Source organism: Patagioenas fasciata, chromosome 4, assembly GCF_037038585.1.
Source record: "Patagioenas fasciata isolate bPatFas1 chromosome 4, bPatFas1.hap1, whole genome shotgun sequence".
In the NCBI taxonomy this organism is placed as follows: domain Eukaryota; kingdom Metazoa; phylum Chordata; class Aves; order Columbiformes; family Columbidae; genus Patagioenas; species Patagioenas fasciata.
In genome coordinates, this window is record NC_092523.1 from 25,934,296 (window position 1) to 25,952,807 (window position 18,512).

At 40.6% G+C, this 18,512-nt stretch overlaps 1 protein-coding gene across 16 annotated transcripts in view; it reads left to right on the plus strand.

Moving 5' to 3' along the window:
- The window catches only part of LIMCH1 (LIM and calponin homology domains 1), a 181,319-nt gene that overhangs the window by 90,555 nt on the left and 72,252 nt on the right, over positions 1 to 18,512 (plus strand). For 15 of the 16 annotated variants that reach the window (XM_065836883.2, XM_065836882.2, XM_071807416.1 and 12 more), the window contains exons 4-5: positions 14,056 to 14,162; positions 17,433 to 17,463. In XM_065836883.2, coding sequence (XP_065692955.1) covers positions 14,056 to 14,162; positions 17,433 to 17,463 — 138 coding nt within the window. Of the gene's footprint in view, positions 1 to 8,187; positions 8,326 to 14,055; positions 14,163 to 17,432; positions 17,464 to 18,512 lie in introns of those variants that run through there. The other variant, XM_065836887.2, reaches the window with a different exon arrangement.

The following is an 18,512-nucleotide window of genomic DNA, read 5'->3' on the forward strand; positions in this document are numbered from 1 at the left end:
ATTAAGTTGGCTAGTTCCCAGAGGTGTTTGAGACCTTAAATGCTCTTTAGTCCTTACCCTCTGGTTGATCAGAGATTAATCACTTGCTTTTTTAAATACTATTACCCAATCTCTTGAGCCACCCAATCCTGATTAAAATTTACTTTCTAAAATATGATCTTAGGGAACTGAAACTCCTTGGATTCCAGACTTTTACATATTTTTTGAGGAACTCTGAGTTCTTAGTGTTCTCATAGTACTTGCATCAAAAATTCTTGCAGATACTCTATCTACCCAAGAGCAGTTCCCCTTCCTTATTCCATTTTTTTTGGCTGAAATTTGATGAGCAATTTTAGAAATCCAGCACTTAAGCCTGCATACAAACTATTATGTAAACAGACTGCAGACCAAGAACTTCAAAGACTGTGGTCAGTATTCTCCATCACAGATTCCAGTATGATTTATTCTCTTTGTTTAACAGTGTACAAATATTCTTGTCCTTTATAACTTTACAATACAATTTGGAGGAATAAAAGTGCCAGACTGAGGTTAGGAAGCAGATGGGAAGTAAATAAGAGGAAAAACAGTCAAGTGCTCTATTCAGGATAATGGAAGGTGGAGTTTGGAATATGCCAGAGAATGGAAAACCCTGGATAACCTTCGTGTTGTGGGTGTGGGCAACTCACTGCACAGCCAGCTGGGGTTTGGCAGCAACCCCTGTCACTCTGGCTCAGCACGGCCACAGGACAGCTCTTACAGGAGAGCAGCTCAACTCCAGTGCCTTTACGTGTCAGGGACAAGTGACCCAATGGCATGAGACCAGCTTAGCAGTACAGCATGGCACATTTAGGGATGTTCAGGTAACCAAAAAGCCCCAGAAACTGGGCACTGCTCATGTGCTAGCTGACTCCTGGGGCTGCCGTGTCCGTCCACATGTAAAAGGGCAGGTGTGCCCGGGGTCTGGTACCTCCTAGGTGGCTGGGCTCCCTGTGCTGAGGTTTGGCAAGTGTGCCTGCATCACCTAATGTGGCTGCATAGCTCTGTAGCCCCTGTATTTGGATGGGGCTGCATCTGTTGACCTTGTAAACCCCAGGTAGCTCTTAGTAAGGTCTCCAGATTTAAGAGCTGATTAGCTTCTGAACAGTGCTGAGCTTCAGGTGAGTCCATGCATTCAAGCAAGGCAGTGCTGTGTCTGATGAATATTCCTCAGTTGCTAGGAAGGGTGGCGTAGAGGTGCTTGCCAAAGCCAATATGTCTCGCTGGCTTTGAGCTGATTTTGGGTAGCCATGTGTAACATTTGTGTTCTCCAGAAATCCGTGCCTGCAGAAGTGGTTTGGAGACATGTGAGCTGGCTGGCAACTGGGGCTCTGCAGTGCTTTAAATCAGCTGAATTGCTGGCGGCTTCTTGTTGGCTCTGGAAACCAGTACAGCTTCTTTCATGGCCCATGGAGCCCGGCCTAATAATCTTGCTGGACTGTACTGGTTCTGCTGTTTAGATGTACCTTTCTCTGATCGACCAACTGAACTCTGAGTCGGGTCCCTCTGTTGAGGAAAGGGAAAAATCATATTTGCTTTAAATTTATCCCTTTCCTTTATACACTCTTATCAGCTAAGTTTTACCTTGATCCATAAAATATGGCTTTGAGTTGCAAAGGTTTTCAGAAGTAGTTGGTGAGGAGTTGGAAGCATGTTGTTTGAGGGTGCATGAACATCTCTGCTAGCCTTACTTGTGACTCTTCTGAGCAGGAGCCGCTAATTACACCTAGGTAAGCTGAATTATAAGCATGTTTGGCTGTGTTCCTCTACAAACAAAAGATGATCTCAAGGCTGGTTAGGACAGAGGGTAGGGTGTAAACTGAAGTTTTAGGAATAAATTATCAGTGATAGCTGATTTGTTTCCCCCTTCTCTGCCAACAGATGTAACAAGGTATTTCTGAGTGGTCCTTAGTTTCTGTTCCTAAAGATTTGGTGTGATGCATGTTTTCCTCTTCCTTCCTATCAACCTACCTGTTCCTCTTCCTACAAATGCTTTGTGCATTCCTAGGGAAGAGAGGATGTTGCACAAGTGAGCCTCAAATACAGTTCTAGTGTGTCAACAGAAAACTGACACAACAGGACTGTCTGTCCTGTCACGAGAGATCCTTTTCTGTCCTCTGTTCTGCTGGCCAGAGGAACCAGAACCAAGGAAGACTTGCAATAGGAATATACCGTCTTAAAGAAGAGTTCCTTTTCTTTTTTTCCTCTTGCTTTAATTATTGCTTTAATTATTGATTTAATACCCAGTAATTCAAGAAAATTCTGCTTCTTAAATACAGTATACTATTGTACTAGTTTTTATTCCTCCTAAAATCCTAGTCTTCACAACTGCAAATGACTCTGGCAGCCAAATATGATCCATGAATCCTCCTTTCCAAATGGCCCTTCAAAAGCATACTTGCATGACCTCTATAGACATAATGAACAGCAGTAATTTAAGTTGGGTATTCTGCATAGTCCATCTAGGTTTGCAGCTACCATAGCTTCATAAACAATTGTGCCAGTTCCTGAAATATATCTAGGGAATGCTTTACTGATGGTTGAAAAGGGATGGGAAAAAATTGCTGCCAGACTGTTCGGTAACTCATCTTGCTTTGAATATTTACCATTAAAAAAACCCCAAAACTGGAGATACTCAAGATGACTGGCAGTTATGGCCATGCTACCTAGACAAAAAATGTATGTTTTCAAATCTAAGAAACAAACAGCAGATGTATGGATTGAGAGTTGTGGTATTTAGTAATTTAGGCAGTTGCAATATACATGGTTAAAGTTAAGAATGGTCACTGATTTACTTTGCATATTTTTGCACAGATATTATGGTTGTCAGTAAAAGAATGCATTTGCAACAAACTGAAAATGATTTGGTTTTTCCCCTCACGTTTTCTCACTCAAATCATTCTAGACACTTAAATGTGAAAGCTTTCTATTTATTTTTTTACTGAAAGTAAAAACAATAACGTAGGGTTTTGAAGTGGAATGTACTGGAACGTCATTCAGTACAAAAAGCCAATTAAAAAAACAGTGGTTTTTGGACTTGAACAGCTTCTTTTAGACGTATTTACAAGGAAACCCCAACCTGTACATTAAAGAAGTTCAGTATGTTTTATGTAATGTTGACATGAAAATGCAAAGCTATGAGTGGGGGGAAAATGTATGTCGGGTATCATGTAACAGCAGCAAAGAGATTTCTGATGTTTATCAAACACTGAACACCACAGATTATTAAAACATATTCCTTGGCAATAAAGAGTAGATGTTTAATTTGAAAGAACTGGAATTTGTTGCTTTTTTTTGCAGAGGTCAAGAACCGAGCAGGAATGAGTCCTCCTTGGCGGTTTCACTATTTTGCTGTTTGCCTTGGGGAATAGAGATTTTGTCTGATTCTAACAGCTACTGCCAGGCCCCTGGCCCCCACAGGCAGCTCTCTTGCATCCTTTGAGGCCCACCTACAGCAGTTGTACTTGGACGTCAGGATGCAGAGGCCCCTCCAACAGCTCTGACTGCAACGTATCCTGATCCTTACATAGTGGATTGCTGCCTTTGCTGAGAGAAGTCCAAGTATTGGCCAACTGTTACTATTTTTTAGCTTTAAATGGAAGGTAGCTTTGCTTAATAAACCAAGTAACAGAGAACATACCACTTAAAAGAAAGGGGCAAGAAAGTAAAACCATGTTAGCAGTGTGTAGTTGCTGCAATTGGAAAATGTGTTATGAGGCTGCCAGGCAGTGATCATACTTTTAACTTTCAGAGGTTTTATGCTGGATTTATTTTAATTTTAGATAGCAATTTCTTTTGTACCTTCACAGTTTAAAACCTTAAAAAGAAACTCTACAAAATTTCATCTGTTCTTTGGCCCTGGATGTTAAAAATCTTGTGCTCAGCTAGTTCAATACAGCTGGATGCAGCAAAACTTCAAATGAGATTCAACATGCACATATTTTCATAAAAATCTTGTATTTTCCGGGATTATACAACTTTAATGAAATCTGCTTTTGTGCCCGAGTAGGAAGACACCCAATAAATGACCAGGGGAAGGTAAGAATTAAAGCTATAACTCAAATACAGCTTTACGTCTCTGATTATTTAGGTTCTTGTGTATCAGAAAAGCATCATGTGTAAAGTTCACTATTGCTCATTTCCAGTTACTTTTTTTTGTTCTTGCCATCTGCTTTGAATGTAGTGAGAGAGGAAAACTAAAAACAGACCGTAGAGACCACAGTTTGAGAAGTATTTTTTCAGATAGTCATCTCTGAATGTGCATGCAGGTGCACTGATTATGCTTTAAGTTGCCTATCCTGGTTTTTAATAGATTATGCTGGTCAGGTAATTAATGACCATCACACACACCTTTTCAGGTGGAAAAGTTCATGATGCACAGGTTTTTTCCTGATTTTCTTCTCTGCTAGCCTCACTCCATCCCAAAGGTCCTGTGGCAATTTGCATTTGAGCTGGCTCCTTTGAATAGTCAACACTGCTCTTCCTGGGAATTAAGGTTATTTTCTCTGCAGTCAAGTCAAAATATAAAAAGGAGGCATTGGGTTACAGTGCCCTGAGATATGAGATGTGATCAAAGGGATCCCATGAAGCTTGGAATCTGTAGGCAGAGAAAGGAAGGCAGGGTATGTGAAAAGAGGTAGTAACTTTTAGTAGACCTGGTAATATAATTAAGGAAAACATGGAATGGATTTTGGCACATAGGCACCTTTGCATGGGTAATTTTTACCATCATAGTACAATACCTTAGCAGGAAAACATAAACAGCTTCTTTTTAAAATGATCTGTTATGCTATGACTTAACACACAATTGCCCTGACAGCAGTCAGGAATGGCAAAGGTTTGTTCGACAGTGTTTGGTTGTAGTTGATGGCTGTATGTAACACGTAAAGGGCTGATTTGTGTTGGAGCTTCAGCTATTTGCAGTGTTCTTTTGGATTGCCCCAGGGCTGTACTTTGTGGGTATATCACTCAGGAGGTAATTCAGCTTCATTCACATATGTATTTCCTTTTTTTCTTGTTTGCAGGGTGATAAGCTTTAACTGTAGGTCTAGTGAAAAACCGTACTCTCACATATTTAATGCTTAGGTTAGTTTCTTAGGTGGTCCCATTGGCTTGGATACCCTGACTTACAGACTACCTTTGTTTTCACAATATCTGCTGTAGTAGTTCTTATGACTTATAACCCTAGATTATGTATTTTTTCTTGTTTACTTTAAGCAGTTTGTTTGGGATGGCTGCCTTTGAGATCTTCTGAGTCTGTAGTCAGACTCTATCCTTTCCTTAAGGCTTTTTCTTGTCCTGATAATTACACACAAATAAACCAAACTTAGAAAACAGCATGTTCTCCTGAGTTGTGAATTTCTTGCCCATTTTTATATTTTGCTGTAGAGCTTGGTTGTGAGGGCGGCAGCTGCAGGGATGTGCTAAGAATGGAGTGTCCATTTTCCCCAGGAGGATGTCCTGAGGGAAGGGTTGTGGCACTAGCCATGGTTTCAGGGTTCCTTGCAATCTGTGTTTAGGTTAGTCATATTCCCAGCACTCATAATGTGAGTGTAAATAAAGATCAAATTTGTCTTCATGACCTTTTTTTCCCCTCCTTCAGACAGCACAACTATTGCCAGGATGGATAAGAAAGGGTAGACATGACAGATGCTGAGCTCTGGTTGCACTGAGAACGTTGCTGTTGTGATGTTTCTTTCCTTCTTATCTTTCTGTAGCTCTTTCCCCAACCTGCTCTGCAGGAAGTTTTGTACTGACCCACCTCATAGTGTAACCAACAAGGCAGAGAGAGGTAAATAACAGTCCTTTCCATCACAGCAGAATGAACCATGCTTTGCTTTTTTGGTGGTCTCCCCTGTTCATCTGACTCTGGATTTGCAAGGTAAATTCCCAGCAACTTCTAGGAGCACTTAGCAGCACTTCACTGCATGTGAGCATGTTTTTAACCCTGCTCTTGGTGAGCTTTATTCATGAAAAATAGAATCATAGAATCATAGCATAGTTTGGGTTGGAAGGGACCTTTGAAGATCATCTAGTCCAAGCCCTCTGCAATGAGCAGGGACACCTTCAACCAGATCAGGGTGCTCAGCACCCTGTCCTGCCTGGCCTTGAATGTCTCCAGGGATGGGGCATCTACCACCTCTCTGTGAAAAGTGGATAACAGAAGTCATGAAACTGAGGCCCAAATTCTCACAAGCCAAGCTCTTTCATCTGGTACTAAAAAGCTGCAGAGAGGGGATGGAAAGGAAATGTTGTCCTCCTCCTTGGCCATATCATGGCTGTTACCGTAGATTATGGCTCTAGATAGGCAACCGCTCTCAAAGATTGGGTGACATCTGACATCTGTCTGGAAACGCTTCGGGTTTTTTTCCCTTCCTGCCTACATTCTGTGTTTGTTGCTGTAAACAAAACCATCTTACTCTGGGTGTATCTTGGGTTTGGCAAATCTGAGGGAATGCACATCATCTGATTGCTCTCTCCCCCAAAGATGAGGTTGTTGACTGAGCCCCCATTTGTTTAAATGTTTTATTTGTGCCTTCAGGGATAATGACCTGATGCAGCAAGGAGAAATATCAGGACTTACTTAAGTAGTGAAGTCATAGGGTCAGCGTTGTGCTCATGCTGTGTGCACCCCTCCTACCCCCCCGTGATTTGCTTTTGCCTGTCGAGTGGAAGGCTGCTCTTGCTCATGTTCTTTCCTATGGTCCCCTCCCATTATTTTTTTCTCTCTTTCCCTGTTATCCTTCTCCTTTGCTGTTCACAGTGTCTCTTCCCTCCTTTTACATCATACCATGCTGCAGGGATTTTAAGCTCATTTTAAAAGTTTGCAGAAATCATCCATTTTATACCAACCATGAAATTTTCCCTGCCTGCCCAGGACCTGCAGTGCCATTTTATATTCTGAGTTCCTTGCATTTGCCTTCCATGATACACAATATGGCCATTCCTGTTTGGGGATTTTAGTTACAGTCATCATACAAATGATAGTAATACACTGCATCACATAAAAATCTTATAAATAGGGCTGAAATTTGTTACAGAGCGAAGAATTCAAAGAGCAAATAATCTGATGATAAATGACAAATTTAGGAAAATGTAAAAGACAATTTCTTGAGTAGTGCTGCTGTAGTTCTGATTTTCTCGAAGAATTTCAGGCTTTTAATTTTAAACATGGTTCTTTTTGATATCTGGAGGAGAAGTGTACTCACGATTTGATTTGCTTAACACATTCCAATTATTTTGGGCTCATTTTTTAAAGACCCTCATCAGTTCTCATGGTGTGGTTGTGAGGTTGTTAGGGTTTTTTTTTTTTCTTGTTTTCAGTTTATTAATGTAGATTGGATGTGCTTGTGTTTTATGAAACGACTGATTGGAACTATTAGCAAAAGATTTTGCTGGATGCCAAAAATGCTAAGAGCTGCTCTCAGGTTTTATACTACCAAAGTGGCCTAAAGTAGTGGCATCAAAGTCGTCTGCTATCTTCTTGCTGTAGGCAATTCCAATTTTCTGACCTAATAAACCTGTTTGGAAGCAGCAGGATCTAAGCACCTTCGTAGGAATTTGGCACTTCCAGCTACATCTTCAGGGTCTGGTACTGAACATCTTCTGGCAGTCTTAGATATTATCTGAAGATCGCTTAGTACCATGTTTGGGGTTCCTGGTACGTTTTGTGTAGTTGCAGCATGCTGCCAAGAGACCTGTTTTAAGGTGTTTTTTTGCCTTTTTGTTAAGGGAGTGGGGCTGTTGTTCGAGGAGACGCATCTTTTCCTTCTTGATCACCCCAAAATAATCAGAAAAAAAGCCCGGCTTTCTTTGTAAAGACAGCCTTCACCGTCTTCTCTGCTGAGCGTTTAAAGGTCGTGCTGGTGCTGCGGCAATCCGGGTCCGTCTCCTGCTGTTGTGCAGCTGTGTCTCCGGAGGGGTTCAGCTTCACCTCCTGCCAGCCTGGGTGATCCCAGCCGCTTTCATCAAACTATCTCGGTATCAATTCTCGGGACCTATTTTTTTGGCTCCGGCACTCACACGGTTCCGCACCCGGCGGCCGTTGCCCTCCTCTGCCCGTCTGCTGCTCGCTGCCGAGTGCTGGGCAGTGCTGCTCGGGGGCGACAGCTGGTTCGGCGGCTGCGGGGCAGCCGCGGCCGATCCCCGTGTGCCGGGCGGTGTCCGGGCCCCGGGGGTGCCGGGGGGTGGAGCTGGGGGCTGGCAGACCCCGTCACGGCAGCTGCGCGGCTCCCGGCCGGCGGGTGTTCCCGCCGCTCCGCGGGTTTGTTGCGCTTCGGGAGGCGAGGATCGGGTCAGACGGACCGACTGGTAAGTCCTGCGTTCCCTCCCTGGTCCCGGGCTACCTCTCCTGCTGTTGCTCCCCATGTAGCCTTTAACTGTCATTAGGTGAGGCTGTTGTGTGCCAGAATCCTGCTGGGGTGTGTGCAGCCTGGTCTTCCCTCACTGCTCTGGTGGGGCTTGCCCTCAGTTTTGGGGTGCTGTCAGCCAGCATCTTCTGGAGAATAAGCATCCAAAGTGTCTAATTGAATGTGTCCTGACAACAATCCAGGTCCTTCCAAATCTCTGCCACGGAAAACAATGTTTTGTGAAGTGTAGTTTTACTGTATAGACAGTAAAGCATAATGTATAAACAGTAAAACATCTATAGAAAAATATCTGTAGTAAATAATATACCTATAGTAAAACATATACAGTAAATTATATTGGATAAAGAGTAAAGCATATGTGTGTGTGTATACATATATATATATATATATATATGAAAAACTCCTAGCCTTTCTCATAAAAGTTCTTCCCTGGTGGACTTGAACTGAATATTTCAGTTTCCTTTCCATCTGCTTCTGAATCAGTCAAGATCCATTGCTTATATATAAATAAATTATCACCACTAATTATTCACATAGAATGGAAAAATGAGGGAATTAGGAAGAAATGTTGAGAGTAAACAAAAGGCTTTTAATAGTCTGTATTGGAAATCACTCAGAAAAGCAGTTTGAAAAAAAAAATATATATATATATTTAGAAATCTTGCAATTTATTCTGGAACAGGGAAAATTTCAGCATTCCAGAAATGAAAAAGGCCACCTGTTTGTCTGCAGCTGTCCTGCAAAACAGCACAGTGCTACTGGCAACTAATAATATCTCCAACTTGCAGAAGTGGCATGCAGTTGGCATTTTATTTGGCATTCTGTGCAGACGTTCAGCTTGCCTTGCCTTTGTTTTCCCTGACTTTATCTGTATATCTCATCCAGGCCATGTAGTAGCACATCTGACAAATGATGGTTCCACAGTGATAAGCTTCAAGTCCTGTTTGCGGCATGGATACAGTGAGAATATTTTGTATACTATTGTGGCAGATGAAAGGAATGGAAGTGGGCCAAATTCAAGCTGTTTGCCATTGCATGTGATCAGCAGATCCTATGGAGGGAATTTGCCTGCTGTGAATATTTGATTCTTGCTAGCTTGAACTGTCTTGTGTGTTGGCAATGCTACTGTGTGAATTTGCAGTGGCTTTCCAGGGTGTCTGTCCTGCACAACTGCCAGTTTCTGTGGGTTTTTTTACAAGGTTCAGGATTTTGTGCTACAGTTCATGTGTAAGGAAAATGACTTAAGGCTATACAGTGAACATAACACGCAAGTGATCAGTCTTTTTAAAAGAGAGAGAAAAAAAAAAAGATTACAAGTGAGCAGCGTGTTATTTTCCCCCCCTTCTACCTTAATGGAAGTTTAACTCTTCAGCATCCCATTCTCTTCATTACCTCAAAGTGGTTGTGCTGGCAAAGTGATGTCTTAAAGGTAAGTCTGGCAGGTTACACACCAGAAAAGATGAAAAGGTGATGGTGTTGAAATGCAGTTGTGAGAGCAGGAGCAGCTTTACAGTCCCTTCTTTCCTATGCATCCTTCTGACTTATTTCTCAGGGAGTCAGTGCCCTGCACCTCTGTTTGTCTGTCCCTGCTTCTTCTTGGTCCTTCTTGCTGGTTTGTGGATGGCTTTGCCTGAGAGTTTGTAATGCTTTTTGTGTTTGTTGTTGTTGGTTTTGTTGGTTTGTTTGTGTGTTTTGTTCTGAAATTCAGTATATGAAAACATTTACATTAGTAATTTTTGCATTTCTAATACTTACAAATAAATGATGTTGCTTATATAGTGCTGATCTAACAGTTACTGTCAGAACTGCACTTAGGCAAGCACAAAAGGATTTGGGTTTAACCTATCAGGGTATCCTGTGCTTGTGTCCTCTGTCTGTCACCACACTGAAGTGTTCGACTTTTGTGAGCAGCCTGTTTAGAGTTCATGTCATTTTATAGAGAAAACATAGATAAAAATTTATAGATACCTATGGATTATTGATTTCTAGAGATAAAATTTTATAGACAAAAAAATAGATAAAATTTGCAAAAGAAATTTAGACTGTAATCTAGAAGCTCACTCTTTCTCTGGGTGTATGAAGGAAAAAACCCAGAAGAAGATTTTTGACTTAATAGTGGTGTGGACTGAACCAAGAGGAGGCAGCAAGATCCAGTTGCAGGTCCTCTGGGATTATAGGAAGTGACACGCTGACCAAGTGACCCGTCCTCCATCTACTCCAGCTCTGCAACTGCAGCAAGTGGTGGCTGAGAAAAAGGCAGTATCATCTCCATTTAATGTATCGAGGAAATTGTGTGTTATTGCCTGGTACGGGCTTGTCAGAGGGACTGAATTCTACCCGTGTGTCTTTAGACACCACTGTAGAAGACACAACCTTGTGAGCTGAGGCACGGCAGCTGGCTGCCCTGCGATCCTGGCCGTTGCAGGGTGACCCATTTGCATGACCTATTTAACTCTGCCAAGCTGTAAGGAGCTGAATATGCATGTTGAGTGTTTTCACTCCCTTGTTTTATATACATAGCTGCTTGTAAACTTTTTTTCCCCCCCTTTATTAGTTTCTTCAACAGCAACAAAAAGTAACACTTTAGGTGACTACAAAAAATTAGTAGTTACAGTGAACAGATATGGAACTATAATTTCCCTCAAACAATGTAAGCAAAATTTTCTGAGAAGTGAAGAAGCTAAGACTTGGCCAGTGCAAGGCATAGTAATCCTGAGTGAGAGCTTTCCTGGTAGCTGGGTCCTAATGATAAGACTCCTTTCTCCTTTTAGTGGCTTAGGAGTGTGGTTCTCCAGTGGCTTCATAGAATTAACAAACACAAATTTCAAGTATACTGGAGCAAACCAGTAAAAGGTTAGTTTTGCAGTAGCATGAGATACATTTTGGCTTGGAGATAGGCAGCCTAGGCAGGTTTACCTGAATATCTGTCACATGAAAACAATTTGTTTGTTGTTTGTTGTTTTTTTTTTTTTTAATCCTTTTAAACAAATTGCCCAATTTAGGAACATTGGAAATTGCTGACGAAAGTAAAAACTTCTTTCAGTGCTCACTGGTTGCATCTAGTTGGCATGTGTGGGTACTCATACCCATACAAGATACCAGCTTTCTGAGGAATTGTTTGGGTGATGGTGTTAGTGACTGTTGGCAAACATTTTTATGATGACCATCAAAATAAAAGCATGTCTGAAAACAGGCATGGAGTGATGACACTGTTTTTCGTGAGAAGTGGGCATTTGTTCATCAACAGAAGAGCTGAGTTTCCGAACTACATGACTGCCAAATAGCTGATATTTTGTTACTGCTTATCATAACTTGGATATGAACTTTTAACATAAAGATAGTTGCAATTAGTTATCCCCAGAGTTCCCCCTCCTTTCATTGTTTTCTAAAACTATTAGGTTACTCTGGCCTGTATATTTTTGTTAGGAAATATTGTTAGGAACTTTTTTAAAAAAAATGTTATTTGCATTTTTATTAGATTTACACGTTGTTCCACCCACTATTTGGAAGTGACCAGAACTGTCCTCTATCAAAGGCTAAACACAAGAGTTATTCACATTGCAGTTCGAAAAATTATAATGCAAACAGTAAGCCAGATGGGGAATTTTACAAGCAACTTTTCATGTCATGAATGATGCTGTCTTTCTGGGTTATGAACTCTCTGCTCTCTTGACTGCTGTTCCTTTCCCCCTGGCCCCCATCCAGAGCTGTTAAGTTTCAGACAGGGAAGAAAGGGAGATTTGGACTCCTCTAAATTTCCAAGTCCGTATTTTTTTGTGACGTGGCTGGTGACAGCAAGCTTTGTGTGCAAGAGTATTGGCATGCAGAGAACCACAGCGATTAGCATGCTGATTGCTGCACCCCAGCAGAACAAACAGGGCTACTCTGCTGAGCTGTGGCTGTGCCACCCAAAAAAAAAGCCTGGGAGCAGATGTTGTGGGGACATCCCTGCTCGCGAATCCAGCTCTGTCACGCAGCCTGGGCAAGAGCCGAACATGGCCCAGGCTCCTCTGCCTCCCAGGTTTTATAAAAATTGAGGTCTCTGCCTCACATTCTGGTTCTCCTCCTCTCTAACTCTTCACATGGCAGCTCACTTCCAGTTTGATGCTTGATATGAGAGGCCTCAGAGAATAGCAAGCTGTATGATATACATAGATCAAGCTGTACATTATACATACAGGAAGTGATCATTCCCCCTGTACTTGGCATTCATGTGGCCACACTTTGAATACTGTGCTCAGTTTTGAGCCCCTTGTTGCAAGAAAGACATTGAGGTGCTGCAGAGAGTCCGAAGAATCTGGTGAGAGGGGCCTGAAGCACAAGTTGGTTGAGGGAACTGGGCCTGTTTAGCCTGGACAAAAGGAGGCTGAGGGGAGACGTTATTGCTGTCTACAGCTACCTGGAAGGAGGTTGTAGCATGGAGTGTGTTGGTCTCTTCTCCCAAGTAACGAGCAACAAGACAAGAGGAAACGGCCTTGAGTTTTTCCATGGGAGGTTTTGATTATTAGGCAAAATTTCTTCACTGAAAGGGTTTTCAGGTAGTGGAACAGGCAGTCCAGGGAAGTAGTAGAGTCACCAGCCATGGAGGTGTTTAAAAGACACATAGATGTGGTGCTTAGGGATGTGGTTTAGTGTTCAACTTGACAGTGCTAGGTTAATGGTTGGACTTGGTGATCTTAAAGGTCTTTTCCAACCTAAACAATTCTACTTATCCACACATCTACCATTGCAGTTGCTGATCTAGCAACATATCTATCTAAAATCTTGTTCTGTACTGACCTTCAAGATTCATCTGCCTAAGATAGATTTACTGGTTCTGTAAAAGGCAGGCAGTTGATGTGCATATGTGTAAGTATTAAACATACGTTAGAGGTATATGCACACATACAGATTTAATCCCCTTGGTGCAAACCAATGTGTTGTCACTCATATTTGGTTTGAAAGTATCCTATCAGTTTGTGCTTAATCTCCTTTAGTTATTGATTTCTATTTTTTAGACTCTGAAAAGTGTAAATCCTCCATTAAAAGTGTTACAAATTTGATGTTGTTTCTTCTTACAGACAGTGGTCACCTAATGTGCAGCTTCAAGTGTTTTCTTTGGGGTGAAGGCACCTACCTCTTTTCCCAGTGGCTTCTGACTGGTTAAGGTTGGAGAGGCAAGGGACTGGTTGTGTTAACTAGGAGTAACTGGGCTTGTTCATATCACCATGCAAAATGTTTCCTGAAAAAGATGCCGACTTACATGGTGGTGGCTTCTTTCACATCTACCCTTCCTGTTCCATTCAGAAATCCAGCCTTTTCTGACCCATAACATGCAGAAGTTGTGTTGGCAGCCTACAGCAATAGGTGGGGAAGTTAGTGGGGCTTTTTCAGTTAAAGAGGTTGCCAACATCTGGGTTTGGAAGAAGAAAAGTCAACAAGCTTGTTGCAGTTACATATTTAAAACAAAAATAAATAAAAAGGGAAAAAGTTTTGTTTCATATTTCTCTAGTTTTTAAACAAAACATGTACTGACTTCTTAAATTATGTGACTGGAAATATCTTTGTTTTTTCATTTAACTAATGATAGAACTATTTGAGCTGTTACTGAGTCAGGGAGAGGTTGGTTTGATCAGATTGTTTTTCTCAATAGGGAGAGTTTAAATTATTTTCTCTTTTTGCCTTGTTTCAGGATAACATCATCTTATTCTTAAGAGGCTGCAAAGAGCTGGGACTTAAAGAATCTCAGCTTTTTGATCCTGGTGATCTGCAGGACACATCAAACAGAGTAACCATCAAGTAAGTACAACAGCAGTTTGCGATTAGCATGTTACAACCTCAGATGCATGTGGTGCAATAGTAAATATTTAAGGATGAGCAGAAAGTCTATAGAACTGTCACTTGTGTAAAACAAATAGGAAGCTGAGTTTTGGGAAACCTTCAGTGCTGGGAAGAATACATTGTTCCCTTCAACAGGCTTTCTCTAGGGGGTGTTATTTTTCCCAGAGAGATCAACCACAGCTCTTTAAAAATACTGGTTTAGTTAAGTAATGAGATTCTGTGGGACTTAGGGGTTTTCCTGAGTCTGAATTGATGGCATTCTTTTTTGTCTGCCCAACTAATGAACTATGTAGGCTGGGGAAAAAAGCCCACAACTCTGTTATTTCAGATTAAACTGTTCTGAAGATGTATTATAGGATATTTATAGGGCTTTCAGACTCTACAAGGTGCAGACATGAGCACAGTCTGTCTATTTTCTAGCAAGAACTAAGTTGGGACACAATATTTGGGCTCAGGACATCTATGTGGACTGGCAATGCCACAGTTTAGATAGTATTTCATCAAAGTCACACACCTACTACCACACAAATTACCACATGCATATTAAGAGATTCTCCTTTCTAATAACTAATTCATGTTTTGGGGGATGGTGGAGTGATTTTTGAAAAAATCTCCTTTTAATCAACAGCCATTGTGTGTGCACATCCCTCACTGCAAAGAGGTGCTTAGACTCCAATGCTTATATTTTCAGCATTTCACTCCACAAAGTGATTTAAAATATAGATGTGAAACTGGCGCAGAAAAAATTACCGACTTGCAAAGGTCACACAGAGCAGGCTTGGATCAAAGTCCGTATAGTCGTAGACTGAGGTCTTAAATAGGAACTGTTGTCCCTTTCAGGCGAGGCTTTATCATCATGGACTAGAACAACAAAAGCAGTGAAACTGTATTTTTCTCTCATTTATATTAATGGTGATCAAGCTCCCCCAAAAGCAAGAGCACCCCACACTTTCATAAAATTAACAAAACTTATAGTTGGTGGTATTTAGAAGTTTTTCTGAAATTTTTGGGTCTGTCGTGTGTAGTATTAAAAAGTTACTGCTCTACAGACAAGCAAATACTGCTGAGTTGATTGAATGACTTTGTTTCATTTGGCCAAAAAGATCACTAATGAAACCCTGTTCAGACATATCCAGTTTAGAAAAGTATATGGAAGCAATTTACTGAATTTCAGCAGCATTCTATTTTATTTTCCCTTCTGGCAGTGGAAGCTGGGCAAGTTTTCATGGTGTTAAAGCACTGTCTGGGAAAATTCAAAGGTTCTGAAAATCAAATTCGCGAGTTTCCTTCTTTTAAGGAATAGTTTCCTGCTTTTTGTTCCTTTCCAGGTTTTTCGTTCTAATATGAGATTCTTCTCACCTGTATATACCAGTGAGGGGGGTTATGTAACGCATTTCTTCTAAATCTCATAGCATTTCAATGAAAGAGGTTCTTCATGATGTCCTGTAAAATCATGATGATGAGTGGCTGGAGAATGTTGCAAAACAAGCCCTGATCTCCATACGAAACCCTAATCTTCATATAAAACCCATTGAAAAATGGGTCCTTCTGATAAGAAGCTTGATCTTTCAGGGTTGAGGATGGTGGAGCACCTCAGAGGAGGCAGGTTGGGAGGCTGGGACTAGCGTGGAGCTCCAGGGAGAGCTGTCCAGCACGTGAGCAACTTCAGCCAGGAGTGATGAACTCTGCAGAGCTGGCCTGGCCCTCTTCTGAATATGATGCTAGATAGACGTGAAGCGCCTCATTGGCATGGATATTTTTTCCCTGTCAACTCTTCAGAGAAAGCAGCTGTGGAAATGAGCCAAATGTTTTCCTACCACTGTCCAAGTTCATACTGAGCAACTGAGTTGAGGTGTACAAGCCAAGTCCATGACTGTGGTAGAGAAATATGTTCAAGACAGTCTTCTGCTAGCTAGTTCCCAAACATGAAAGTTATTTTTTTTTCCTCTTTGAAGACTTTTGGGTTATATTTTAAACATGGTAAAAATGGTATTTGTTCTATGGTAAAGGATGAATATGACATTATTGCATATAATTAAGATAATGACATATAAACCAATTTTTTTTTCATATAGGTGTTAATTGAGGTATGCATTTGATATATTTCTTTTGGATCATTGAGCTTATAAAAGTTATGAGCTAATGCTGTAAAGAATTTCTTCCTGACTTGTTAAACAAGACTCTTTTCCACTGGTATTTTATTAATTAAAAAAAAATAGGACTCTATTGTTTTTCTTATTATGTAGGTATTGGTGGATAAAATTTTGGCTTTAAAAAGATGTTATCAAAATATTTTCATTTAGCATTGTCTATATTTAGACTTTTGTTGTTCTCACAGATTTAAGTACATTTAGTTTTGGTTTTTGTCAGGTAACCTTTAATGCTGGAGTGGACTTACAGTTATAGTAGAAGGCGATTCTGTTATAAATAATCAGGAGAGAATCTTGTCTAAATCTGAAGTAGTCTTATTTATTTTTCAGCATCCAAATTTGCCCCATTATTTTTAGTGGTCTCTTTGCTTAATTTTGAAACGTTGTTTATGTTTGTGCAGACTTTGTGCTTTGTTATTTCTAACATAAATCTTCCACCCTTTGATGAACGCTGGTGAAAAAATAAATTGAGAAGGAAACCAATGTTCAGTATCAGTGCTCATGTATACATTAAAAAAAACCCAGTTCAGTTGTAAGGATCTTTGTTGCTTCACCCATCTACTTTGTTATTTGTGATGCTTGTTTCCACAGAAGCACCTGCTCTGTTTCTTTAACGTTTGGTGATTTCCTCAGTCTCCTATGCATATTCAGGCGCTTCCAGAGTCTGTATGGGTTGCATGATTTATCACAGAGCAGAATCTGACTATTGGCTTACTGCAGAAAGCATTTTAGCAATGAGGACTTTGGTCTTCTTTTTTGAAGAAAACAGCAATACTGTTTAAAGGAAATATTTTTGGCACCGTCCTACTTTACTGTGGGACCATTACAAACACATTTTCTTTTTGTACTTCCAGAATTCTAATTTAATGATTGAAGTAATGGTGACAAAATACTCCCACGTTATGAATAAATTATTGTGTGAACTACATCTTCTTAGCTTTCATGTGTTTCCAGCCATCAGAAGCATTCTGCAGGCTTGTTAGGGAAAACATTTTCTGATGCACACACCCTCTTGGAAAGTGCCTGCTTTCTGATGATTTTTTTTCTTTTTTTTCTTTGTGTGTGTGTGTGCAACCAGGAACATTGACTGTAGCAGGAAGCTGAAAAATGTAAGTACATGATTTGGAGGGTTTTGGTTTTTTGTCTGGTTAATCCTGTATTTGGCCTAAGCAAGAATGATGACAGTAAAAACTGAGTACAGATGAGTATTCCTGAAAAGTTCTGAACATGAACCTAACCAGGTTCTACTGCAAACTTTGATAGAGCTGCTGTGGCAAAGCAGCCTTATGAGAGAAATAAAATGGAGAACGTTTGTCTTTACTTCAATAAGGGATAAATAATGTAATCTCTGTGCCGTCCATTGTGATTTTCACCAGGAATGGGCTGACTCACCTGTGGTGCCACACTTTTGTAGCTTTTGTGAATATGTCGGCATAAAGTAAAATTGCGCAAAGTATTTTAAATGAAGCAAAATGATCATTAGATCTGGATGCAAGTCTTTACCGTCAGATTTGCTAGCTTTCTGCTTGTTAGGCTAATTCCATTTAACTTTAATTTCTTGTTGTGATTTGAAATAATAGCAATGATAATGGATCCTGTTAAGTAGAAAAGAAAATGGCAAAACTTTGCTGGTTTCAGAGTTGGTTATTATCCTAAAGCCTAGCAAGCCATCTGTCCTTAGTCAGCTGTGAACTGCTATAAATTCATGTTATATTTGGTTCACATCCCCGTAGACTGCTAGAAAATGCCAAGACTTTTTCCTAGTAACTTTGGAAGCCAGCAACTTCAGGTAAAAAAGTAAATTAAAATGAAACAAACAAACAAAACACAAAGCAAACTCAAATCAACCAAACAAAAAATGACCTAAAAAACCCCCCAAATTATTTCATCCTGTCTTTTCCATCATCATTAGAGTAAAATGTTCTGCATCCAGCACACAAAGTTGTACAGGAGGGAGTTCAGCTTTGGCATTTTACCACCCTTGTGGCACTGGCTAAATACTTTTGTACACATGTATTCTTTTAAAGGTAAAGTTTCAAAAGTATCCTCCATAATGTGCTTGTATGCAATATATGCTTTCCAGGTGCATGATCATGCAACTTTGACTGGCAACCAGTTGGAATTGCTTGCAAATGTGACATTATTTGGGGGGGAAAAA